Source organism: Haliotis cracherodii, unplaced genomic scaffold (assembly GCF_022045235.1).
Source record: "Haliotis cracherodii isolate W230 unplaced genomic scaffold, xgHalCrac1.p SCAF_10, whole genome shotgun sequence".
In the NCBI taxonomy this organism is placed as follows: Eukaryota; Metazoa; Mollusca; class Gastropoda; order Lepetellida; family Haliotidae; genus Haliotis; species Haliotis cracherodii.
Window position 1 is genome coordinate 13,330,731 of NW_027266265.1, and position 25,627 is coordinate 13,356,357.

At 41.2% G+C, this 25,627-nt stretch overlaps 2 protein-coding genes across 2 annotated transcripts; both read left to right on the plus strand.

The window, feature by feature from the left end:
- The first annotated feature begins 1,732 nt into the window (after positions 1-1,732).
- LOC139446678 (uncharacterized) lies at positions 1,733-15,126 on the plus strand. The gene is made up of 3 exons (XM_071227954.1): positions 1,733-1,801; positions 13,523-13,806; positions 14,510-15,126. The coding sequence occupies exons 1-3, from the start codon at positions 1,744-1,746 to the stop codon at positions 14,660-14,662; spliced, it is 495 nt and encodes a 164-aa protein (XP_071084055.1). The 5' UTR covers positions 1,733-1,743; the 3' UTR covers positions 14,663-15,126.
- A 3,121-nt stretch (positions 15,127-18,247) lies between these two features.
- Positions 18,248-23,966, plus strand: LOC139446690 (uncharacterized). The gene is made up of 4 exons (XM_071227964.1): positions 18,248-18,338; positions 20,208-20,306; positions 21,153-21,250; positions 23,702-23,966. Exons 2-4 carry the CDS (start codon positions 20,228-20,230, stop codon positions 23,867-23,869), a joined length of 345 nt encoding a protein of 114 aa, XP_071084065.1. The 5' UTR covers positions 18,248-18,338; positions 20,208-20,227; the 3' UTR covers positions 23,870-23,966.
- The last annotated feature ends 1,661 nt before the right edge of the window (positions 23,967-25,627 follow it).

Consider the following 25,627-nt stretch of genomic DNA (forward strand, 5'->3'; position numbering starts at 1 on the left):
TCATTGTATATGGGGAGGCTGCCACTGCGTAAAAATGACAAATATTTTCTGGTGTTTCTATGGATATAATTTGATAAGACATAGGGCTCAGGCGCTAGATCCTTCTTAAGCAATCTATAGGACCTCAGCTTATTACCAATAGGGTTATTTGCATCATTCCACAGCTCTGAAAACCAAGCAGTTTCATCCACTTGAAATATTTTTTGCTTAATGAGAGTGAACTGGCCACGTGTCATCGAATGGACATCGTTCAAGTCGACGACGTGTAAATTTCTAACTAGCTTGTAAACCGCCTTTTCCCATGAGCGCCCTCTTTTGCTTGACCAAGCATGAATCTTGTACTTTCCATACTGTTAAGGCGGAAGAATAAACGAAATACTTCTATGCGTTGCTTAGTGACACATGATTTCCAACCTATGTCTCCCCTGGCGGCGACATTTGACGCATTACGTCTAAGGCCGAGGAAAAATTTACGTTTTGTTTTGCAGAGTGTTTAACTTTTTATGTTCATACAACCTCCAGATGGGAGCACCATATTGCATAATAGGCTGAACCAAGGATTCATACAATTTAGTATCAGTTGTATAAGTAAAACCACCAGCATCAACATATTTAGTAAGTCTATGTGCCGTGTAGCATGTCACGTGACGGTCAACCAAGACGTATCGTGCCTTGTACCAGGATGTGGTTTACTACTGATGCACGCCGGGTTATTGTGTATAGTGAGCACCTGGATGAATTATTCCAGATAGTGTTTATGGCATGATGTAATGTAATCGCATCACAATTTATTTCATATTTACAATAAACTAGAGTTATAACGAACTCAAAGGGACCACAAATTTTAGTTCGTTATAACCGTAGTTCGTTATACGCATATAAACAACTTATATGCAACAAATGGCCGGGACTAAAAAAAATAGTTCGTTATATCGGTCAGTTCGTTATAGGCGTGTTCGTTATTAACGTAGTTTACTGTATATCAATATAACATTGGGTCAGTACTAACACCAGCGCAAATGTCTCAGGATAAAGTATCATTTCGTGAAAATCATTTTAAAGGAAATGTGGATTTGGATTCCCGCGTGTGTTTAAGGAAAAAACAAACAAATTAGAGCCTAATGCCAGGGTTTCCCTGCTCAGTGTTGAAAATTATATATCCTTACTCAAATCTCCGGGTTTTTTTTGGTAATTTCAAAGTCGTGTAATCAATTAAAATACATTATATATTTCTGTTAAGAATTTCGAATAAAGTTTTACAAAGCAGTATGTATTCGTACTGTCAGAACGTAATATATAATAAATATGAACTGACAATATTTGCATTTTCTGTTAAATTACGTATTATGCATTAGCATTCAAGTCAAAGGATCGTCGCTTTTACAGTCCTTAGATCTTGTAAATGTCACAAGTGAGATTATGCCAAATTAAACAGAGTGCCACAACTCAAAAGCAGGAATTTTATCGCCAATTAAACATCTTCTTCAGTGTCAGCCCAGTCTCCTTGAAGTCAGTTCTGACGATAACAGTACTGTCGCTGAGCGAGTCGTGTAGAGGTATAGCCCGGGGGTAGCAGCGTGTCTGGGCAGGGGTGGGACTGACGGCCCCGGAGATGGATGTTTAGCGAACAACGAGGCACACGCTATAGTTCTATCACGAAGGCTGCCCTCATTAAGTCAAGAGGGATCCGTAAGTAACGGGAGTATATGTGCATACCTTGCTGTAGCTGAGATTACCAGGGATATGGGAACGGAGAGGCCGGCGGACTCGAGCTCTGTGGATATGGGAGACTCTAATAGACGTAAGTGTTGACAGATTCATAGAATAATCTAGTTGCAGTGTTTTTCATCATTGCTTCAATAAAGATGTGTAATCTGCATCGCTGATGCTGTACAATAAGTCGCAGTTGAATCGGAAAGTTTGTTTATCATGTTCTTTCAAACTTGGGGCATTCTAGATCTCTGTTTGTTTACTGCTTCAAGGGTGATGCTGCCGTTGTTTACTAACCACGTTTGCAGTCCTTTGTTCAGTGATTGATTCAACAATGAAGTTTTATATTGCATAGCTGACACGGTTGAACTGGTCGGAGTTGAATCGGAAAAAAATGTATTCTTTCGAACTTGGGGCAGTCAAGGCCTGTGTTCGTTCGTAGGATTTAGAGATGAATGCTCCGGTAAATTAAACAACGCTTTTAGTCGTACTTCGTTCAGTCCTTCATTCAACATCAATCGTACAATGTAGAATATTTGCATCGCTGATGCGGTTCAGTAAGTCGGAGTTGAATCGGAACAGGGTGTTCTTTCGAACTTGGGGTAACTTAGACCCATGTTCGTTATAGGATTTAGGGATGAATGCTCCGGTTTTGTTAAAAACACAATGCTAGTCGTCCGTCCTTCGTTCAATCCTTGATTCACCATACTGCTGCATTGAAGATTTGCATTTCATCACTGATGCGATTCAAGTCAGAGTTCAATCGGAACATGTTTGTCCATTCGAACTTGGAGTGACTGGATTCATAGAATTTAGGGATAAATGCTCCGGTGTATTCACCAACTACTTTTGTAGTCGTCCTTCTTTCATTCCTTGATTCAGCATCATTTATGCATTAAAGATTTATATTGCATCGCTGATACGGTTCAAGTTAAATCGGAAAGTATGTGTTCTTTCGAACTTATGGCAGTATAGGCCCCTGTTCGTTTATAGGGAATAAGAAGAAGAATGATATTTTATTAACGTGTCACTGGATGCATAAAAACAGTAACATGGCAAAAATGGCATGAATTAAAAATACATCCACCGGCCATCATTGACCTACGAGGCACGAATATACGTGTTACATCAATAGTTAAAATATAAAATATACATCAATGCATTAAAACGGGATTAATTAAGTAGTGACATGATATTAAGAGAGTGTGTGACAACGACGCTTATACATTTTGTTAGTAATACGGCTTAATAACGTATAACATAGTGAATCATTATTCATATTATATTAAACTGGTCTGCTGGATTAAGTAGTAGGACGGTTAAAGGGGAGGCGATTCCAGTGTATTTACCAACCTTTGTTTGTAGTCGTCCTTTGTTCAATCCTTGATTTGTTGGTATACTCCCTAAGTATACAGTAAACTATGGTTATAACGAACTCAAAGGGACCCCTAATTTTAGTTCGTAATAACCGCAGTTCGTTATAAGCATATATACAGCATACGAGTATATGCAACAAATGGCCGGGACTAAAAAATCAGTTCGTTATATCGGTCAGTTCTTTATAAGCGGGTTCGTTATAAACGTAGTTTACTGTATGTACTCATGTTAAGAATGACTACAGGCGTACCTGAATGTGAAGCACAGTGTTATTGGACACCGTCAGGAAAGGGCTAATCATCTTTGAACATGCTTACAGGAAATGAAACCTGACACATTGAATTAACGTGTTATTTCGTATCATTTAACATATGCCTATATCCTTTTACAATATTTACTGGTGCTAGGTATGTTTTATAGCCTTTGCTCATGCGGTAAAACAAGAATGACAGGTTTTCTGACCAAGGGGCGCAATCCACCCACATAAACAAAGTTCATTCATGCAGAAATATTCCCACAATATCTAGCGATATTTATTTGTTTTTGAATGATGTAACCAAGATTAATATTACGTATATATATTGTTATCATCAAATGAACTGGTAAGGTAAATCTTTACCTCGGATTAGTGGAAGGAAAAGCAGATTACTAATTGTTAATCGACATCTGGGTGCATGCAATACTGACTTGGTAAAATATATAATATACTTGAATGTGACCCAATGGAATTTGCTTAAAGGAATTATTTCTCGGGGCGTGCACATATTGTGCATGAACCTAAAAACACAAAAACACATGTATAAACATAAGACAATGGCACGTTTTTTTGTGGGACGCTCATGTGGTCCACGGCGCTGGACTTACAAGTCTTACCTTATGCCTTGACGTGACACCTGTCATATGAAATAGACACGAATTTCACGGAAACACGTGCAGCATTAGAAAACAGACCGGTGTTTAGTTACCGTTTTCTTTTCAAAATGTATACGTTTTGTTAAAAACGATTTTATAATTATGAGGAATTCAATTCCATTACTAACTTATAATAAAGAACAAGACATATATTATCAGAAGGACCAATCGCCATGTCCGTGTTCAAGGGTTGTGTTAACGCTAGTTAGCTTCGGGGTACTGATAAGTTCGGCAATAAATGCCGCTGTACTTTATCGTTCCTGCCCCAGGCGCTGCTTAATGTCCGTTTCAGAAAATGCGTGACAAGGACAAGAGTATGCTGCGAAAACCCGTGAATCAAACCTCCGTTATTTCGACACATCGTCTTAGGCGATGTGACTTTATCCTTGTCGACACCACGGTCTAATAAAGCCGAACTATCTAGTGAGTTAGTGGGTATGGTTTTACGCCGCTTTTAGCAATATTCCAGCAATATCACGGCGGGGGACACCAGAAATGGGCTTCACGCATTGTACCCATGTCGGGAATCGAACCCGGGTCTTTGGCGTGACGAGCAAACGCTTTAACCACTAGGCCACCCGACCGACCCCCGAACTATGGATAAATCGATGTTACTTCGAGTTAACGAGGTGTCACTATACTGTACGAGAAAATTGAAACAAAACTTTCCCTTGTAAGAACTAATGTAAATATATTCTACTAAAAGTGAATTGAAAATATACAATGATAAAGTAGTATTTAAACAAAACAAAACAAAGAATACACTTGAAAATTTGACCAATAAATTACAAACGTTATCAAATCGTTGATAGGCTGAAAACAGTGCAAACTTAAAAATATATAACCATCGAACAACCTTTCCTTGTTTGTTAAGGGGGCAGTCGGGTAGCCTAGTGGTTAAAGCGTACGCTCGTCACGCCGAAGACCTGGGTTCGATTCCCGACATGGGTACAATGTGTGAAGCCCATTTCTGGTGTCCACTGCCATGATATTGCTTGAATGTTGCTAAAAGCGGCGTAAAACACTACTCACTCACTCACTTGTTTGTTAAGCCATCATCAAACATAGGTGTATACTTTCTTTTGCCCGACAATTTATAAACACAATATATTAATCAACCCAACATCCAAACATCGTTAACTATTATGTCATGAATTTCATAAAATTTAACCGCCTGAAGGTAGGGAGGATGTCAAAACAAACCTATTCGTTATCTTAAAAACAAAATTTTCATTTTTTTAACTCAAAAAATGCTTTTAGAGGGAAACTATTAACATTGTTAAAGCAGTGACTGTCACGCCCTCGGGTCACGAACCCACATTCCTAAAGTCGTGCTTAAGATGCTGTGGTAAATTGTGACGGCCCCGCCTGTTCTGCTGGACTGCGTGACAAGTATTTCCCCTTGTCTTATAGTAAGCACTGTGTCGTCCTTCTCTGTCGGAATCGAGTGTGAAACAGCGTGTAGAGCTTTCATTTGCATTCCTGCGTTCATGGTGATTGTTCTATTGTTGTTTCGGAGACACGAATTCATTATCATACATGCCTTAATAGGTTTAAGACGCGGCGTGTCCTTTAAGTGAAAAGTTCCCCTTTTGCTGTCATTCGTCAAAACTCGCCTCTTTCCGTAACCTTCTATTCGGCTTGTCCCGGAATAGCACGAGTTGGTCACGAATTCTTCTGCTGTATGAATATACGAGTTTGAATCTTCATCATCATCATAGTTTTGATACCTGCATCATTTCGGGCTTTCGACTCGTGAAGATCCGGGGTAGGATAGGTCTTCAGCAGCCCATGCTTCCTGTAAAAGACAACTATGCTTGTCGTAAGAGGCGACAAACGGGATCGGGTGGTCAGGCTCGCTGACTTGGTGGATGCATGTCATTGATCCTAATTGCGTGGATCGATGCTCATGATGTCAATCACTAGATTGTCTGGTCCGGACTCGATTATTCACAGACCGCCGTCATATAGCTGGAATATTGCTGAGTGCAGCGTTAAACCACAAACAAACAAAACTTTGGGCTTTCCTCCCACATCAAGCTGACGCGCAGTGATGTAACTGGAATACTGTTCAAAGCGGCATTAAACCCATAGCAGCTATCACCGCATCATCATAAGATCTATCCGAGAGGAGAGAGGGTGGGGGCAAAGATAGTAAATGTACATAAGACAAAGCTTTCTTTTCTTTCTGGTTTACAGGTGTTTGGCCCAAAAAGGTCGAAAAAAATACTAATAAAATTCAAATTTCATTTATTTTATTTCCTTAAAATGTTAAGTTGGAATGCGAAAATGAAGAAGGTTGGGGCCAGGGAATGGGAGAGGTATCCCCCTTCCCTTTCAGACACGGGTCTGTCGCAGTTAGTCATAATTCGTTGTGTTTTAACATTAATTAATTTTCAGTAGCTTTTGAATATAGTATTTTAAATCATTATAATATATATGTATTGATAGCGACGGTGTGGAGTGCGCTCTGGTCAGTCACAACCCAGCTAAATCCTGACAGGCTGTAAACCATCGAGCAGGTGCTAGGCTAACCAGTGGTTGATAGCATGAGCAACGATACCCGACATCGTGGCACGGTCAGATAACACATTGTATGAACCCGATTCAAGTAGCCCTCAAGACGAGCGCTAGGGACATCTTCTGCCCGGGAACCACACGGGATAGGCTGGTAGCAAAGCAATAGATGAGAGTTAAGGAGTATACGGATGTTTACAAATGTTTGTTTTATTTTGCTTGTTCCTTTGTTGTTTAACGCCACACTCGCACATAACGCAGTATTCCAGCTATATGACGGCGGTCTGTAAATAATCGAGTCTGGACCAGTGACAGACATCATGAGCATCGATCTACCTGTTGGTATACGATGACATGCATCAAGCAAGTCAGCGAGCCTGACCACCCGATTCCGTTAGTCGCCTCTTACGTCAAGCTTAGTCGCCTTTTACGACAAGCATGGGTTGCTGAAGACCTATTCTACCCTGGAATCTTCAAGGGTCTGTTGAATTGGCTTCAATGCCTCTTTGAACAGTGTAAATCATGAAATTAATGCGTCACTAAATTAATGCGACTGTCGACCCCCTGGCCTAAAATGTATCATGGAATGTATGTGAGTAGCCCTGCCTTCAAAAACTAATCCCCCAAATATTTATAAAACGGTAGGACTGTAGATTTCAGAATTCCATGATATAGATTTCAGGTATATCAGGGCGCGACGGCTTCATGTGGGAGGAAAGCCCAAAGTGATGCATGTTGTGGGTGTTTTGGTTTAGCACTTTGTCGAAATCCAAGATCAAAATAATAATCATGATCTGGAATTCGAGTCCACAAGCATAGGATTATGGCATGCCTAAGGGAGGCAACTCCGCATAGCGAATTGCGGTGCCTTAGCCGAATGCCCCCTTGGTACCGAATACTTGCCGAAGACCTTTTCTAACCCGGAATCTTCACGGGTCCCATTGAAGTAGGCCTGAAGAAAGGTGGACATATTCTGCCCCGGGATCCCAAAAGGGTAAGCTGGTAGCAAGACAATGGATGAGTATACAGTTGTTTACAAATGGGTACAACACAAATGCTACGTGTAAATCTTTCTCCACATGGTGAATTGTTGCATTCTATCACTACACCGTCAGACAATGTCGGGCTGTCTTCGGAGTACATATATATTGGCACGCCGCGTGCTTCCTGTCGTTTTTTAGAAACTATTGCGACGTCATCAGTTATTGTCTAAGGAAGAATATAGCGCATAACAGCAATCTGGACGTTGGGTAAGCCCAGTGGTGAATGTGTTTGCCCATCATGAACTTGGCATGAGTTCTATCAACTTGCACTTTACATTGGCTGCAATATTTCTTTAGGTCGGGTAGCTTAGTGATCAAAGCGTTCGCTCGTCGTCACACCGAAGACCCGGGTTCGATTCCCGACATGGGTACAGTGTGTGAAGCCCATTTCTGGTGTCCCCTGCCGTGATATTGCTGGAATATTGCTAAAAGGGGCGTAAAATCACACTCACTCACTTTAATCTCCCATCGATCCCAATTGCGTGGAACGATGCTAATGATATCAATCACTGGATTGTCTGGTCTACACTCGATTATTTACAGACCGCCGTCAAATAGCTGGAATATTGCTGAGTACGGCGTAAAACAATAAACCAAACCAATAATAACTTTAATGTGACACATGCTATCTGACAACGCCATACATAGTTGCCCACAGGGCGAGTATAGCCGCCTCCAGCACGAGTATCACTCCGAGATACATGGCCTCGCTATTCACACAAACACACATTCTATAGGCCCTGATAGCGTATTCAGCAGTAGATAACATTCCAGAACGTGGTCATTTATATTTGCTCCTCTGTACTGGGGAATATTGAAGTGATGGAGGCTCTCATTGTTGGAGTCACGACACACCCACCTATGCTTTATAACGTATACAATTCTACCTATTGAGACGCTGTTCGCCATCCCCGCTTCACGTACAGGTCATGAACACCCGAGTGTCATGAATAGGGTGGTTCCCTTGTGAATAGCTGTGTATATTCAATATCGCGTTAAATGCACAGATTGTTATGTAGAGCACAAAATGTCGACTTTAGGATCAGGAATGTCGAGATACCATGTTGGGTGGCACGTCGGGAGGTCGAGCTTGAGAAATGAATACCCCCATTGATGTCACTTAGAACGCGTACATGATTCCAGGTGCTTAATTTGTTTACCTTTCACTCGAATATGATATGATAATTATTCAATTATTTGTTTCATTTGAAAGCAAACACATTTATGAATAAGGATTTATGTGTTATAAATAACGTACATTGTGAGTTCGTAATAGAATACCTCACTTCGCTGTGCAGAGTTGTGTCCCATGGGCACGCCAGAAACCTATGATCGTGGGTTCGAATCCCGGTTCGCCCCGATTATGTTTCTAGGTTTGTCAGCACTATACCCGTGCCCGTGGGTTTCGCCGAAGTGGTAAACGTCTGAGAGCTGCATCACTTCGGGCTTTCCTCCCACATTAAGCTGACACGATATGACTGGAATAATGTTAAACATGTTAAAAGCGACGTTAAAACCCAACCCACTCACGCACATATAATGATTTTTGCAAATTCACAATGCCTTTCACGACTCTCTTGAATGGTTTTATACTGTTTAAGAATTGGCATCATTATTTCTTAGTTGGTTTGTAGTTTAGTAGGATTCTTTCATCCTCAGTTGGTTTTTATTTTAGTATGATTCTTTAATCCGTTGCTGTTGTTTTATTTTAGTATGATTCTTTAATCCTTTGCTGTTGTTTTATTTTAGTATGATTTTTTAATCCGTTGCTGTTGTTTTATTTTAGTATGATTCTTTAATCCGTTGCTGTTGTTGTATTTTAGCATGATTCCTTAATCCGTTGCTGTTGTTTTATTTTAGTATGATTCTTTAATATAACTTTTAAATCATAGGTTGGATTATATTTTTTGTATGACTCTTTCATTCGTTTGGGAGGGACGCGTTGGGGTAGCCCCATAATTATAACGTTTGCTCTTCAAGCCCAAGACCCGGGTTCGATTCTCCACATGAGTACAACATGTGAAGCCCATTTATGGTGTCCCACGCCGTGATATTGCTGGAATATTGCTAAAAGCGGCGGAAAACTATACGCACTCACCCATCCTTAGTTGGGTTTTAGTTGAGTATGAAGCTATAATCCTTGGTTGTTGTTTTTTGGCTTTGGTATAATTCTCACCTTATGAGTGAGTGAGCGAGTATGGTTTTACGCCGCTTTTAGCAATATTCCAGCAATATCACGGCTGGGGACACCAGAAATGGGCTTCACACATTGTACCCATGTCGGGAATCGAACCCGGGTCTTCGGCGTGACGAGCGAAGGCTTTACCGCTAGGTTACCCGACCGCCCCTACTCTCACCTTATGAACCTCCATGGGTTCACATTGTAATTGTTACTTTAATATGGTTCTCACGTGGACTTTGCTATGTACACATTATAGATCAAAGTAAAGTAACGGGGACCCCCGGGATATATCGGGAGAATCCAACTACGTGACCCCATAAATATAACCAGTTACCCAGGCGAAACGAAGCGGACATTATGGCTTGGATGGGAAATCAAGTGTATGTGTCATTTGACAATAAATCGGGTCGATTTCAATTACTGAGTAGCGGATATGTAGTAAAATGTCCGTGCATGCAGTCGAGGAAATGAAAAGAGTTTCGTCAATGAAAATGTGTAAGCGTGGGAAATGGAGTCGACAAAGGAATGTTGATGTGAAACTTACTGCGTACTTTAAAAACCACAAATATCAGATAAATCCTGACTATAGTTTAATGAACTATCAAGAAACTATTCCTGGAATATATGAGAATGATATGCCCCAAGGCCAAAGGATCCGTGAGAACATGTGAAACCGAGGACCATCTTCCTGAGGCAAGGGAGTGAACTGACTGTAAAAGTCCAGTTTCCACCCTTGCCGAACTATACTGGAATTTCTGGGTTCGATCGTAGCGTGTGTGTGTGTGTGTGTGTGCGTGCGTGCGTGCGTGCGTGCGTGCGTGCGTGCGTGCGTGCGTGCGTGTGTGTGTGCGTGCGTGTGTGCGTGTGTGACTACCACGCAAATGTAGTTAAAGAACATGCGATGTTTTCATATGACTAAAGTTTATCTGTCATATTATGTCATAGCTTCTTTGGGGTATTATAATTATGTAACTCGTAAAATAAATGGCAACACCCATGTTGTATTGTCCGTCACCACACAGAGTCCGCGGGACGCGGGGCAATGCTGGTCCCTGCAGTGATTGTATTGTTAATGTAGGGGATTGACTGATTTAGATGAAACTCTTTACCTAGCCTCAGATTTCATCAAAATATTTAAGTGCAGTTCAAATCCGCACTGTCGAAATACACTTTCAATTATTTTTTTAATCGCGAAAAGGATAAAGTAGGTTTGTCAAATCATATTGAAAGTCTATCCTCTTTCCACAAGTAATATAAATGAAACACCCAATACACAAACTATTCCAACTCTCATCATTTAATTAATGTGATCATTAATCCGATTTAAAAATAACATAACATTTCAAAAACTAAAAGCAGAAATTCTGCAGATTACACATATTCGACAGGGGCAGGGATTAAGTTCGACTATCCCGGCCGTGGTCAAGGCGCTGTTATTGATTATTTGGGTTACTATGGCAACCATTAACTGTAACATTGATGTGTATTATAAATAAGTTAGCAAACGAACAAAGTGGCTTGGGAATAATTACTATCAAACTTGGTAGGATCAGGGAGCCTTGTCATAAGAGACGACTAACGGGATCGGGTTGTCAGGCTCGCTAACTTGGTTGATGCATGTCATTGTATCCCAATTGCGTGGATCGATGCTCATGATGTCAATCACTGGCTTGTCTGGTCAAAACTCTAGTATTTACAGACCGCCATCATATAGCTGGAATATTGCGTTAAACAACAAACACACGAACGAACGAACGACTAGATCATGTAAACGACGAACAGTTTCTTTGATGTTAATACATGTTTGCATAGAAATATCTATGACAACTCTTGTTACTTCAAAGACCGCCTCCGTGGTCCAGAGGTAGAGCGTCAGCCCGGAGAGGGGAAGTTCCGGGGTTCGATCCCCGACCGCGTCAAACCAAAATACGTTAAAAGATAGTACTTGTTTTTACCCTGTCTGGCGCTTGGCATTAAGGGGCTAAAACAAGGACTGACCGGCTCGGAGTCAGTATACTGTGTCTGAGTGGGGAATTCATGTTAAACTGCGGCATGGTATCTCAGTGAGCTAGCACTATAAATCGGCATCAGTCCGGACTAGTACAAGCAGCCACACACACACACACACGTACATATACGTAGCTGTATAAGTGCAATAATCTTGGACACGACGTTAAACCCAATTTCACCTCACCTCACCTCGTATCCAAATTGCGTGGATCGATGCTCATGATGTCAATCAGTGTCTTGTCTGGTCCAGACTCGATTATTTGCAGACCGCCGTCATATAGCTGGACTATTGCGTTAAACAGCAAACAAACGAACGAACGACTAGATCATGTAAACGAAGAAAGTCTTTGGTGTTAATACATGTGACGATTGCATAGAAATATCTTTGTCAACTCAGAATATTACACACTTCAAGCGTCAGTTCCAATCAACTTTCACTAGTAATACCTCATGTAAACAGATCGATCCGTACGTCTGTGTTGTCATGATGTGTCAATTTCAATCAAAATGCTTTACGTCATGATTTATATCTGTCACTGTAGTCGTGTGACAGCAAAGCATGCTGCAAGATGTACATGTCTTTGTCGGCTGGGGGTGTTGATGCATCACATCAAACACCAACCCTTGTTGAAACAATGATTGATCACCAAACCATCAACTGTATGAAACGGTTTGGAGGCAAAGTTGTCTCTGTCGCCTAAGGCTGTGCAGAGGGTTCGAATCCCAGCTTAATCCTGATCGTGTTTTCATCACCATACCTGAGCTTGTGGTTGTCACCTTAGTGGTCACGTAGAGTCTAGGACCTGTAGCTTTGAGCTTTCCTACTTTAGGTGAGGTGAGGTGAGGTGAAATGGGGTTTAACGTCGCATCCAAGATTATTGCACTTATATAGCGACGTGCATGCACGTGTGCGTGTGTGTGTGTGTGTAAGTGCTTGTACTAGTCCGGTCTGATGCCGATTTATAGTGCTAACACACTGAGATACCATGTCGCAGTTTAACATGAATACCCCACTCAGACAGAGTATACTGACTCCGAGCCGACCAGTCCTTGTTTTAGCCCCGTAATGCCGAGCGCCAGACAGGCTACTACAAGTACAATCTTTTAACGTCTTATAGTATGATTTGGCCGGGTATCGAACCACGGACTTTCCGCTTTCCGGGCAGTCGGTCTACCACTAGACCACGGAGGCGGTCTTCCACTTTAAGTGACACTCCGTGATTTAACAAAAATAAAACTGAAAAATGATTGTTAAACACAACTCACTCACATTAAACGACTTTTTGAAATGGTCAAATGTAACAAATGTTATATTTTGGATAACACTTTCTTAGGAAAGAACAGATTCTCGTACTTTTGTAGGTTGAGTCCCATCGGGGATTTGAACCCACACTGCCAGAGTGATGTTCCTAATCGCCAGCACACAAAGATCCAACCCACTCAGCCATCGAGGCTTCCATAAATATGAAAGTCCGACAATTTGTACTCTAGATCACGTACTTTGTGTACCCCTCTGACAAATGTAAATTGCCACGCCTCCCATGGCCGAAAGCTATGCACACACAATGCCATTTCGAAAGTGGTCTAATGTAGCAAATGTTATATTTGGGGTGGAGTGGGTTCGAATCCCGGTTGAAACTCAATGGGACTCAACCTAAAAAAGTACGAGTATCTGTACTTTCACTAAGAAAGTGTTATCCCGAATATAACATTTGTTACGTTATACCTCAAACAGAGCCAGTCATAATGAAACAATTCATTTTCTTTACAGGTCAGCTGTCTCCCAATGAAAGGGCTTACGTGTCAGGGCAACAAGGCAATACTTATATGTCTTATGACGTCACGAATGAACATTCGCCACAGCCATCGCCGCAACCTCTGGCCGTCACTGATTGGCCAATTAGGCCGTATCCCGACCAATCACAGGAGCCAGTTTGGGTGGTGCCGCCCTATAGGGAACCAATCATCATGGGGTATGGCCCAATGTGGGTGTCGCCTGATGGATCAATGACGAAGCTGTATGAAGATGATTGGTCGGGGAGAAAACCGAGACGGGTAAATAATACTTATTTTGTTTGTTTGTTTGTTTGTTTAACGCCGTACTCAACAATATTCCAGCTATATGATGGCGGTCTGTAAATAATCGAATCTGGATCAGACAGTCCAGTGATTGACATTATGAGCGTCGATCTACACAATTGGGATACGATGACATGCATCAAGCAAGTCAGTGAGCCTGATCATCCGATCCCGTCAGCCGCCTCTTACGACAAGCACAGTCAGCCTCTAAAGACACGCATCGGCCATGGCATGGGTTGGATCGGGTAATCAGGCGACTTGGTTGATGCATGACATCGTATCTCAATTGCGTGGATCGATGCTCATGATGTCAATCATTGGATTGCCTGGTCCAGACTCAATTATTTACAGACCGCCGTCATATAGCTGGAATATTGCTGAGTGCGACGTAAAACAACAATCAAACAAACGAATCTTAAGATGAGTATAAATACACTCTCAATATAATTAGATCACTTACTCCAGGACGATATCTCTGATTTAAGATCTGAGGCCACTTCCATATAAGGTCGCGTCAGGTATTCCTGCCCCCTAAATTACTTTTAAAGAATGAAATGATGAACCACCATCGCCATTCCCATCATCATGATCACCATCTACATCCCCACTCCCTTCCTTTAAAACTATGCATCCTTCATGAATCGTCAGACATATCTAATTTCTTTTTTGTTATGTCCAGGGCCGGCGGCGATACCTACGAGATATGGAATTAGATGACGACCCCCCACGATCGTGTATACGCGAGGCTGTTGTCTATATCGGCGGATTCGTCGTGCTCGCTGTCGCCCTTGCTGCCATCATCGCGCTTGTCTACACACGCAACTCACAGTGACTCCTGCTGCACGTGCTTGTATATATCACCTGTCCATCATTGTCATTGGTGTCATTGTCAATTGCGCACCTGCCAATTATCGTTATGTTCAGATAGTTAATGTGACAAATTTGGACGTTTCTTGGGAGATAGAATTATTGTGTTTTCGGTTTTGGATGACATTTTCAATATAATTAATCAATATATCTTTAGTTTGAAAACTACAGCCATGAGTTTAAAGTCACGAATAGTATAATATTAATAAGTCAGATGATTAAAATCAGGTTATTAATGACTATTTCTAGGATACGACTAGCTTCGCTATGACAATCCTAAATAAAAAACATAATACGTTATTATTTATTCTAATTGATAATGTATAATCTGGCATGGCAAATAGCCATAACATATTTTTTCCATTAAATACGCTGTTCATTTTGTCATTGCAAGAGGGAAATTGTGTTGTGTGAGATCGTCACGGTTGAATGAATACGAAACGACAGTGGGAGGCAACTCATTGCTGCTACATTACAGTATATGGGGTTTCAAATGGCCTCTGCCCATATGCATGACATCGAGATTGGTAGTGTGTATGACATGTCAATTTCAAGCGCCTCGACTCCAGCAAGTCAGAGATGAACGCCGAAATACATGTTGGTGCAGATAGAGCATTCAGCAGTGAAATCAACTGTTTGTCAAAGATGCAATTTATTGTAATTTGATTCCCCTGAATGAGCGACCAAGCAGAACCGAAAATCCCACATAAGTCATAGGATGCAATTAATTTCAAATGCACACAGAAACAAAATCATTTATTGTGCTTGAATTTTGTATGTCTATTGTGTGAGTGTGTGTGAGTGTGTGTGTGTGTGTGTGTGTGTGTGTGTGTGTGTGTGTGTGTGTGTGTGTGTGTGTGTGTTTTCCAAGGGGTTTAAACTAATTTACATTTGTCTTGTCAACAAAAGTCTGAAGTCAACACATTTCCTTGTACAAGCGACAAGTTAAGACCTATATCTTAAACTGGCTGATGCTGTCAGTGAACCAAACTATTGCATGGATAACATTTACCCATTGTTACTCTTTAAGGATACATGTGTGTGGGGATAAGCGCTGTACAAGCATCATCACTGTTAAGAAACAAACAGCATAGTGACACCTCATAACGTAAAGACTTCTGGAACTTACAGAATGCATCGAGTTATGCGTCGTTCGGGACAAGATGTGTATTGTTTTAGCTTGTAATTATTCTATCAGAACTCTAAAATCACATCGTCTTATACAGGATTTCAACTTAACGAGGTTTGGATGTGGCTGTTAATGTAAATTATTTAAATGTCGGTCGTTACGACAGTGTACGTTATGTTTTAAAACCTGTGAAGATCCTGGTTAGAACTGGTCTTCAACAACCCATGCTTGTCGTAAAAGGCGACTAACGGGATCGGATGGTCAGGCTCACTGACTTGGTTGAAGCATGCCAGCGTATCCCAATCGTGTAGATCGATGCTCATGATATCAATCACTGGATTTCTGGTTCAGACTCGATTATGTACATACCGTCAATATATAGCTGGAATAATGCGGCGTTAAACAACAAACAAACAAAACAGGTCTTCTGACTTAGATGAACTCACCACATTTGCAGGACTTATATCAACGCGTTTTTTTATTACAGTAAACTGTCGCTTTTCATTCTGAATATATTCATACATATTGCAAGTTATTGAAAAGCGTATGTGTATGAGTGGTATCAGCATCAGGTGTTGCTAAGGATAGTAGATAACCACATGTTCCCGTTGTACATCATGAATAAATATTTATACTTTGTTAGTGTTGTTGTCAATCATTAGGTATATGTAGAATACATTGAAAGTTTTCTATGCTAATATATCCTGTTGTAACTGTTTACTACGTGTTTGATCATAATTATATTTGCACGTGAAATTGCTAGCTGTTTTGTTGGCATTCTGGAAGTTGGTAAGTAAGTAAGAAAACATACAACTTTACAACTTTATGGATAACAACTTCTGGTTTATTGCATATAGCGACGTTTCGATGTAGATTCTTACACCGTTATAAAGTTGGAGTGACAACCAAGTGATAAGAGGTATATATGCATGATATGTTGTGATAAGCAGCAAATCAACATTGACAACATCAGCATATATAAAAAAGGAGCATACAGATATTTGAATGAAGCCAAATGTACAATAAGAATAACAAAATGCACACAGGTAATAAAACCAGATCAGATGTACAGTAAGGATAACAAATAGCACAGAGGTAATGAAGCCAGATCAGATGTACAGATAGGATAGGGATTACACAGTTGTGACAAGCTGATTTGATCTTAATTAAACATATCATGCATATATGTCTCTCATATGTCTCGTTAGACGCCCCTTCAAAGGTGACGTATTTGATATTTGGTATCGTAGGTTATATTGGCCCTTACGTTTGCGGTGTATCGGTGCTGTTTTCATCCTTCTAATGTTTTGATAACGATTGTAATTGTTTGGTCAAATCCCTGCGGTGTAGTTACAAGGGATGTACAAAGTGCATGTCTATATGTTCACGGAAAAGCAACTTTATGTTTCTTGTGTCGCATATTTCCTGACTATTTACAAATTTTAGGAAATAGCATTAAATGTAATTGGATATATAATCTCTATTTTTTATCACTTGCAATTCTATTGATTGAATTTAAATCGTTTCTATGGTGATGTAGACATTTCAAGTGTAGTATGATTCAATACATGTATGACACCTTTTAAAGCGGGGATTCGCTAGGAGGAGTTGCGTACCTTAGGCACGCCAGAAACCTATGATTGTGGATTCGAATCCAGGTTCGCCCTGATTGTATTTTTAGGTTTGTCAGCACCATACCCGTGATCGTGGGTTTTACCAAAGTGGTAAACGTCTGAGACCTGCATCACTTCAGGCTTTCCTCCCACATTAAGCTGACACGCCGTGATATAACTGGAATACTGTTAAAAGAGGCATTCAAACCAAATCACTTACTCACTCAGTCTGAAGCAATTGTTTAATTGAGATATCATAATTTTCAGGTTAGATCAAATACATTTATCATACATGTTGAAGATCACATGTTGTATCACATTTCCCTATACTATATGATGGAACAGGTTCAACTATATGAACTGGAGGTGAACCGAACGAAAACCAATCCATGTCAGCTTTCAACTGCGATACCAAAGAAGCCCTGACCGAGCATTTAAAACTTGTGTCAATTTCACTAACCTTTGTCGTGCCATTTCCAAAATATGTACCTCATGGCCGAAATTAACGACTTCAAATCAATCCCCAATACATCACTATCAAACACTGCTTTGACATTTGCATCGCATTTTTTCTAAGCAGTATTAGCTTAACGGGCGAGAACGCCATTCACCGAACTCCGATCAAACAGGGTGTCGCTATTAACAAACACTGGTGCGGAGTACAGTCATGACAGTCGTCACGGGTGACCGCGTCTCGCGACTCGGTCAAAAGACGCTCATGCAGAAACACGTAGCTTCTGTGTTATGATAACAAGTACACATCCACCAGAATGTTGTGATCACGTGACGACCTTGTGACGTGGACCGAGGTCACATCGTTGTCACCCCGTCATTGAAGACAGCGACGACGACCAAGGAGCACGTTGACGGCGAAATGAACAGTGTTTTCTGTATTTAAGGTGAGCTATATATTACTGATGACAGTCCCTGCAAACAAACAGCATTAGGAACGTGTTTTTCTACGAAAAGATAACAAACCTCGTCTTGCTCTAAAGGTTCAATATACATATATGTAAATCAAAATTGTTTGTATACTTGTACAACGGCTTATTCCCATGTCAGATGTTGATGGTGTAAACACTCATTTCATTGTGTCTTTCTGTAATTTTAGAAAGGTGAATAATTATGTCAAGTTATCTTTATCAAAATTGATAGAAACAACTTGTGGCATTGGATATCATTGAATAAAACTATCGGATGAATGACTTTGTATTGTTAAATGGACAATATCTTTATATAAATTAAAGTTCCTCCATAGTTTATCGATTATATTTCTCGAGTGTCTATCATCTCTCTAGATGGAGGGGTATAATACAGTTAACGCTCTTTAAAGACTCGTGAAGATGCATGTTAGAATTGGTCTTCAGCAACCCATACTTGCCGTAAAAGGCGACTATGCTTGTCGTAAGAGGCGACTAACGGGATGGGGTGGTCAGGTTAGCTGGCTTGGTTGATGCTTGTCATCGTATGTCAATTGCGTGGTACGATGTTCATGACATCAGTCACTGGATTGTCTGGTCGAGACTCGATTATTTACAGACCGCCACCATTTTGCTGGAGTATTGCTGAGTGCGACGTTAAACAACAAACAAACAAACAACACTCTATAAAATACGAAGTTTTTTAAAAGACATTGGAAATACGTCCCTTTATGAGTCTGATAGTTAATTATACTGAGGTGACAATCCAGAGTTGAAGCAGGTGCCCTGATATATATACCTGATCTCAACAACAAAACCTTCTCATCTCTACAAAAAATAATATCCGCCATCTCAACAAACATATAGTTCAACCAATTCAGCCCGATATCAACAAACGTGTGCCTGATATCAACAAGTATATCATTTATCTCAACAAATATACGTCGAGTAGCTGCCCAGCTGTATATACCTGAGATACACAGACGGTGGCAGCGACCGTGACACCCCGCTAACATTTACTGTTACACACATGATTCACACAAGGGACAATGCACAGTGTGCGTGGCATCGGCCCGTGGCATTTATGATCAGCAGTGGGATGGTCGGACTGAGATTTTAAACGTTTTAACATTATTCTTAGGGTTTTACTTACTAAAATAATTACGAAATTTTTGGCGCTCGACATGCACGATATCCTGATTGTGTGTTTTTTTAAAACAGCCGTGTCCGAAAACATCTATAGTCTCGAACAAAAATCAAAGCAACCCCGTTCTTCAACACACGCACGGACACACACACACAGATGCACGCACGCGCGCGCCGACAGACACGCACGCGCACACACACACGCACGCACACGCACACTCACGCACGCGCGCACACACACACACATGCACACACACACACATGCACGCACGCGCGCACACACACACACACACACTAGTTTTGTTTGTTTGTTGTTTAACGCCGCACTCAGCAATATTCCAGCTATATGACGGCGGTCTGTAAATAATCGAGTCTGGACCAGACAACCCAGAAATTGATATCATGAGCACCGATCTGCGCAATTGTGCTTCAACCAAGTCAGCGAGTCTGACAACTCGATCCTGTTAGTCGCCTCTTACGGCAAGCATAGTCGCCTTTTACGGCAAGCATGGGTTGCTGAAGACCTATTCTACCCCGGATCTTCACGGGTCCCGCCGTAGTTGTCCAAACTCCTATCCCTACCATATGTTGAGCGGTATGCGAGAAGCAATAGCATTAGGAGTTTCAGCATGTTAGTCATTTTGAGTTGTTGCTGATTCTGTACCACCTACAATCCTTGTATCCATGGTGATGATATTGCAGCCTCGCTTCCGTTTCTCGAAATGACGTCACATCCGGCTGACCACGACGAGGACTATCACGAATCCGTATCTTTTCAAGCTCCTCGAGAATGGGCCACAGGTATGTCACGTGATATTGCTTGAAAGAAACCATTTAATATTTGACTGCCATACAGAAACGACAAAAGCATTTCCATAAACACAAGAAATCACAGATTAGCATATCCTGCCCCACCAGTGGCACAAGTCACAAACACATGGAAAGGCAAGTCAATTGTTCACCTGGAAAACACGGGAACGTGTGATACAAGTCAAAATAGCGAGTACATCGTGCATCAAGTGTGTCACTGACGCGTTAAATTTGGAAATGTTCTCCCCATGTCTACCATAAAACCATTTGAAAGCTTTACTGAGGTCATGAATGTTGTAACATTGATCAAACAACTTCTGAGCAGGAGTCGTATGACGCTCTTTGAAATCTTCGTAGAATGAGCATGCACGATTGTACCTTAGTTGTGAAATGTAGACACCAAGGGCTGGAGCTGCTAGACTTAAAGGGTAAATTGACTATGAGAAAGCTGAAGTCATCCCTCTTGTCAGACAGTCGTGTGGAAAGTTTTTTGTCACTCTGAATGTTAATGCATAGATATGAATATGAAAAGGACCAGGCGGCCTCACTGGTCTCCTTTATTCCTAGTCCAGGGCCCACTTGCACAAAGCGATCTTAGCGCTAAGATCGCTTTGTGCAAGTGGGCCCAGGTGGGTAAATTAGTTAAAGGGGGTTGGCTATTTGACAGACAAAACCAAAGTGAAGTAATATTTCGCATTTTCTTATTAATATTGGTCTCAGTGGGTCAACACATATCAGCGAATATTACAAACTTTTAAATTACCTTTAACGTGGCCATGTGTTTGTATATATATATGAATACAGTGATCTATATAAGGAATTAAATTCACGTTTCAGCTTCCAGCAAAGCGCATCCTTCTTCCGCTGGACCACTTCCATGGCGATATACCCGCGCCCATTCCACACTCTCCGGGAACACTGCGTGGAGCTTGAGGGTAACTATCCTTGGCGTGATACATGTGATGCTCTTTATCCTTTAATGCTCAAACTTCGTGTACCATTACACAACATGACAGATTTATCAAAAACCTTCATTCCTTGATCCATGGGGCTATAAATTTTGTCTCTGAACGTGGTGACCATTGAGGCAGTTACATATTTATCTTCAAAGGCTCAGGACAATCTGTTAAAAGTGAAAGCTAATGACACTGAGCTTACTGAGAAAACAATATGCTGAGAAAACAAAATGCTGGACTTCTTCATCGATAATATCTATGTTACATTTGGGTTGTGGTATTTAGTGCTCTCTTTCATTTTCTTTATGCACATGACTAGGAATGTCTGACAAATACAATACACGGGAATTCGGCCAAGAAGTCTCACTTAAACTGCAGATACAGTAAACTACGTTTTTAACGAACACGCTTATAACGAACTGACCGATATAACGAACTTACTTTTAAGTCCTGACCATTTGTTGTATATATGCTGTATGTATGCTTATAATGAACTACGGTTATTACAAACTAAAATTCGTGGTCCCCTCGAGTTCGTCATAACCGTAGTTTACTGTATATCGATTTTGTTATATCGATCAGTAATGGTCAACCATTTTCCTTCCACTGATTTACCCTCCGCAACTAGAAATAAAAGACCAGTGATGCCGCCCTATCGGTTTTATGTTTAAATAAATTTATATCCATTTTTTAATTTCATTTTGTTTGCTACATGCAATTGGTGTGGTTATTTCCCCCTTACAGTCTTTGGTTATAGGTTTGAGCTTTAAAAATGCATGAAAACGGAGACGAATCATTTAAAATGTTCCTCGTGTTTAATGCCTGGGACATACGTATAGCTTTTTTTAACACTGCGAAACATGTTCTGTAAATACCGTTTGCATGAGGTTTTCCTAAGTTTCAGCAGCTAACCTGACCATAGAAGATTACGATTGTACACGGTTGTATAAGTATATTCAAAGACAAGAATTACTGTTATCATATCAGTTTATTATGAATTATGATGACATGGAGAGTAGGACTTCACATATTATACAATTATCAAAGCGGCCATAGTTCGAATATGTTATGGAAAATGAGATACGATAGTTGTAGCTCCACGATCGCTTTGTGAAACGGCCAGGTAGCCATAAAATATGTATAACGGTAATGATGGTAGTTACAAATCAAACTTTGATTCCAAATATCTGCTAACTGTTGTATACATGGGTAATGACACGAAACTATGGGCCATGTGGCCTGAATTACGAAATAAACTTGATTGACGATTGAGTAAACAGGATCCGTGAAGATTCCGGGGTAGAATAGGTCTTCAGCAACCCATGCTTGTCGTAAAAGGCGACTATGCTTGTCGTAAGGGGCGACTAGCGGGATCGGGTGGTCAGGCTCGCTGACTTGGTTGATGCATGTCATCGATCCCAATTGCGTGGGTCGATGCTCATGATGTCAATCAGTGGATTGTCTTGTCAAGACTCTATTATTCACAGACCGCCGCTATATAGCTGGATCATTGTTGAGTGCGGCGTTAAACAACAAATACACAAACAAAGAAAGAATACAGTAAACAGACATAACCATGATTTATGTAAATAACACTTGCCAGCTGGAACTATAATTTGAAATTTCAAATTTAATTGTGATAAATACAAAATATGGGGGGCCTGTGATCATCCATATAAACCAACTCACCTCAAATCTTCAAAGAAAAATAAATTAGTTTTGAGTTATGCGGTTCTGAAAACTCATAGCACGATACGAGCACTATCACAGTCACTGTTATGTTTGGGGATAGTTCAGTAACACTGAGCCATTAGCTGTAGTTGTTTACCTGTGTTACTTGACAACGAACGTTCTGTCACTTGTAATGGATCGTTATTAACACTTTCCGGCCGGTGCTGTATTTTGCTTTGTCCAATTGTCTCGTAAATTTGTAAAACGGCTGAGCCTCGCACCACAAAGCTACTTAAACGCTGTTAAAGTCTAAATTTAACAAGTGTTTTAAAAATTGTCTGTATTGACTATAACATATGTAAACAAACAACCTGCATACTATTGACATATGTAGCAACTCTATTCATCTTCGATATGCTGAATTTGATAACCCCCATCTAACTATGTATGTAGTACTCTAAATACAGTCAACTACGGTTATAACGAACTCGAAGGGACCGCTAATTCTAATTCGTTATAACCGTAGTTCGTTATAAGCATATGTATATTATATATATACAAAATGTACGAGACCAAGAAACAGTTCGTTATATCCGGAAGTTCGTTATACGCGTGTTTGTTATAAACGTAGTTCACTGTATATACATTTCAAGGCGGTAACAGTTATGGAATGGTAATAGACGGTCAAAACACAAAGCCTCATTCTCGGTTATTCCAAAATGGCCGCCAATCACGTGATAAGTGGTTTCGTTTCCACAGGCACCGCACCTGTTGAGACGAGACAACGACGTCGAGGTGACGTCGACACGCATCACCAGCTGTCTTCACGACGTCGTCATCGCTATTGGCATCGTCGCGGTTCTCTCCATCATCGCCCTGGCTTTCATTGCAACGGTCGGCCTCAATAACCAGGCGTCTGTCACGTGACATGTGAAGACCATTCTCGGTGTGGGAGGGCTCATTACGCCTCAATCAAGCTGCTCAACGTGTTCACTGTTTCCTAAATCGATGTCTACATCTTCCGTGTTTCAAACTGTGTTATGTAATCGTTTTATGTCGAGATGTTGTATTTTTCGATTAAACTATCTCGTACAATCACTACTTCATCTATGTGTGGGGGCGGTCGGGTAGCCTAGTGGTTAAAGCGTTCGCTCGCCACGCCGAAGACTCGGGTTCGATTCCCGACATGGGTACAATGTGTGAAGCCCATTTCAGTGTCCCCCACGGTGATATTGCTGGGATATTGCTAAAAGCGGCGTAAAACCATACTCACTCACTCATCTATGTGTGACGATGCTTGGAGATCGCAGTTTCCGTTGGAGTGAGTTGCTGATTTGGGTATTATGCCGCTTTTAACAATTTATCACGGCATGTTAGCTTGATGCGGAAGGTAAGTGACGACGGTTAGACGTCTACCACATCAGTGAGACCCACGAGCAGGGTATGGTGTTGGTAAACCAGGACAGATAATCAGAATTAACCGGGATTTGAACCTGTTTCTGGCTCGCCTAAGGGACGTAACTCTGCACAGCGAATTGCAGCGCCTTAGACAATTGAGCAAAATTGGACAAATTGTTTTACAAATAATACCCGTTATCATCACTGATTTTCAGCGAGCCATTCATATAATTTCCGCCACTATTTTGCCTTCTACGCCCCATGGAAACTGTTTGGGCAGATAATTCAGAATAATTATTCTCTGGCGTTTATATTTACGACGCTGATAAAAGTGGGTCGGGTGCTTCGTATTGGATAAAAATTGAAGCAAGTGCTATGTTGATTCAAGGGGTGAGATATGACAAGAGTTATACAGGGTAGATGGATGAGGGTATGTCATCGCTGCAGCAGTATTTAGTCAATGTCAGTGTAGCGGACAAGAAACGGCTCTACCTAGTGTAACCATGTGGAGAATCGACCGAGGGATTTCTGTGTGCTGAGGTTCATCATCACAAAGGAGGTTACAGGATGAAGCTGATGATGCTGAGATTGAAAGGAGGCTGTGTCTGGCGTGAAGCAGCTTCCAAAGTGAGTGAGTGAGTATGGTTTTACGCCGCTTTTAGCAATATTCCAGCAATATCTCTGCGGGGGACGCCAGAAATGGGCTTCACACATTGTACCAATGTCGGGAATCGAACCCGGGTCTTCGGCGTGAAGAGTGAACGCTTTAACCACTAGCCTACCCGACCGCTTCCAATGTGTATTTGAAAGGGAAACTGTGGAGGGATTGAGCGATCTGTGTGTCCAAGGTCCGTTTGACCTACTTCTCGAGTCACATGTTGTGTCCAATGTTGGAAAGGGAGTGAGTGAGTGAGTTGGGTTTAACGCCGCTTGAAATAGTATTCCAGTTTTATCACGGCGTGTCAGTTTAATGTGGGAGGAGAGCCCGAAGTGATGCAGGTCTCAGACGTTTACCACTTCGGTGAAACCCACGAGCACGAGTATGGTGCTGACAAACATAGAAACATAATCGGGGCGAGCTGGGATTCGAACCAATCATAGGTTTTTGGCGAGCCCAAGGGACGCAACTCTGCATAGCGAATCGCGGCGCCTCAGACGTCTTGGCCACCCGTGCCCCCTTATACAGGCCGAAAAAGAAGATGAAACTCTTGAATGTCTTTCAGAGTGGCAAGTCAATGCGTGATGTTGTCAAGTAAGGATAAGATTTATGGATGAACAACTTCTTTA

What these genes read in the sequence shown, in the direction of transcription:
- LOC139446678 (XM_071227954.1), top strand. Translation starts at nt 1,744, where the DNA reads ATGGGAACGGAGAGGCCGGCGGACTCGAGCTCTGTGGATATGGGAGAC. An exon ending in TATGGGAGACTCTAATAGAC is followed by an intron (nt 1,802 to 13,522) that starts GTAAGTGTTGAC and finishes TTTTCTTTACAG; the next exon opens with GTCAGCTGTCTCCCAATGAA. An exon ending in CGGGGAGAAAACCGAGACGG is followed by an intron (nt 13,807 to 14,509) that starts GTAAATAATACT and finishes TGTTATGTCCAG; the next exon opens with GGCCGGCGGCGATACCTACG.
- LOC139446690 (XM_071227964.1), top strand. Translation starts at nt 20,228, where the DNA reads ATGACGTCACATCCGGCTGACCACGACGAGGACTATCACGAATCCGTA. An exon ending in TCCTCGAGAATGGGCCACAG is followed by an intron (nt 20,307 to 21,152) that starts GTATGTCACGTG and finishes TTCACGTTTCAG; the next exon opens with CTTCCAGCAAAGCGCATCCT. An exon ending in ACACTGCGTGGAGCTTGAGG is followed by an intron (nt 21,251 to 23,701) that starts GTAACTATCCTT and finishes TCGTTTCCACAG; the next exon opens with GCACCGCACCTGTTGAGACG.